At 36.7% G+C, this 2,056-nt stretch overlaps 1 protein-coding gene across 2 annotated transcripts in view; it reads left to right on the top strand.

Moving 5' to 3' along the window:
• LOC101303807 (sucrose transport protein SUC4-like) overlaps positions 1–2,056 on the top strand; it is an 8,541-nt gene that overhangs the window by 3,957 nt on the left and 2,528 nt on the right. Inside the window, exons 3-6 of one of the 2 annotated variants that reach the window (XM_004299789.1) lie at positions 219–955; positions 1,478–1,541; positions 1,614–1,657; positions 1,873–1,904. In XM_004299789.1, the coding sequence (XP_004299837.1) occupies positions 219–955; positions 1,478–1,541; positions 1,614–1,657; positions 1,873–1,904 (877 nt within the window). The remainder of the gene's footprint in view (positions 1–218; positions 956–1,477; positions 1,542–1,613; positions 1,658–1,872; positions 1,905–2,056) is intronic. The other variant, XM_004299790.1, reaches the window with a different exon arrangement.

Genomic DNA, 2,056 nt, shown 5'->3' with positions numbered 1-2,056 from the left:
TCTATATATATATATATATATATATATATATATATATATATATATAGATGCTTGGTCTCTTTGTGAACACCGCTGTGATGAGAACTCAAAAGATTATTAAGTCAGTAACCTACGAACTTGTATGTTATCTATCAGACACCCAAATGCTGGGAATGAACAAACTTTAACACTAAACAACCAATAGCACTCATCGTTTTTCATGATTTCTCTCTTGTTAGGAAAGGACCATCGAAGAACTCGAGTCGCAAATGCTTATTTCTCTTTGTTTATGGCGGTTGGCAATATTCTTGGCTATGCAACTGGAGCATTCAGTTACTGGTACAAGGTTTTCCCGTTTACACTTACATCCGCATGCGATGTTAACTGTGCAAATCTCAAGTCTGCATTCATTATTGACATAGCATTCATCGCACTTACAACATATTTGAGCACATCAGCAGCTCAGGAATTACCTCTGGGTTCAAGCGACAGAAATACCCCTTTTGCTGATGAAGAGCCAGGGCATTCCAGCCAAGCTGAAGAAGCTTTCCTCTGGGAGCTGTTTGGGACTTTCAGATATTTCTCAGCGTCTATATGGTTAATCCTACTTGTTACTGGTCTAAACTGGATTGGGTGGTTTCCATTTCTTCTGTTTGATACTGATTGGATGGGTCGAGAAATTTATGGTGGCGAGCCAAATGAAGGGAGAAATTACAGTGATGGGGTTCGAATGGGAGCTTTTGGTTTGATGTTGAACTCGATTATGCTTGGTGCAACCTCGTTGCTTATGGAGAGGCTTTGCAGGAAATGGGGATCTGGTTTTGTGTGGGGGATTTCAAACTTTATCATGGCTCTTTCCTTTCTTGCAATGCTTGTTATTACATTTGTGAACAAGAGTATTGGCCATGATTCACCTCCACTTGGGATTGTGATAGCTTCACTGGTTGTTTTTACAATTCTTGGAATTCCATTGGCGGTAAGTTCTGTTCTCTCATTGAATTTTCTATTTGCCAATATTTGATTCATGCTAAGAGGCGTATAGGGGTTATATTGGAGAGAAATACGAAGATATAGGAAAATCATATAGAGGAGATTATCCATTTCCTTTGCATAGTATAACTTATGAAAAACGGATTACTTCAAATTAATAGTCCGAGGGGTGCAAACCAAGGGTGAAAGCTGCTTACATTGTATCACACATGAAATTGATTAAATAAGAAGGCATAATATTGTTTTTGTTCACATTAATAATATGCCTTGGGTATCAAGTTGGAGTACTTTGATAAAACAATTGAGGAATACTTTAATAAAAAGGCATAATTTTGTTTTTGTTCACATTAATAATATGCCTTGGGTATCAAGTTGGAGTTATTACCTGTAAAATGACCTATAATCCACTCAACGTTATCTGTCAATATTGGAGAAGGCTTTTCACTGCAGACTGATTATTTAAATTTTATTTGTTTTCTGAGAAATCAATTATGATAAATTTTTGCAGATCACGTACAGTGTTCCATATGCCTTGATTTCTTCTCGTATCGAGTCTTTGGGACTTGGCCAAGGTAATTTGGTTTCAAAGTATTGATTAGAGACTTAGCAGTAGGAGTTCTTATGCTGATGCTTGGTTGTTGCAGGCTTATCAATGGGTGTACTGAATCTGGCAATCGTTGTACCACAGGTATGGCCTGCTTTATTTCCATCTTGCAATGAATGTGGATCTGTGTGCTCAGAGAAGATATCATTATTGTTGAATATGTGTACAAAGTATTAGTTTAGAGTTGTAGGAAAGAACTATGGAGGTAAAGATATTTACATTAGAGGATTATAGCATTTTCAAAATTTAGATTTGTAGGCCTAGGCTAGTACTATTGCCTCCTTTCTTTTTGGTGGAAGGTTCTGTGCATTGGTTATCTATATGCATATCTGTATGTCATTTTCTTTCTACTCTTTGCCCCTTGCAGCATATGGAAAGTTTTTCATTCTGTCAATTACTTTGCAATGTGCTATGGTTTCCAAAAGGCACTTAATTATTTCACAAAACTTGCAGATGATAGGACTCGTAACAATATATTTGAAA

The sequence above is a fragment of the Fragaria vesca genome, linkage group LG5, assembly GCF_000184155.1.
Source record: "Fragaria vesca subsp. vesca linkage group LG5, FraVesHawaii_1.0, whole genome shotgun sequence".
NCBI classification, from domain to species: Eukaryota; Viridiplantae; Streptophyta; class Magnoliopsida; order Rosales; family Rosaceae; genus Fragaria; species Fragaria vesca.
This window is presented reverse-complemented; position numbering and strand designations above follow the sequence as displayed.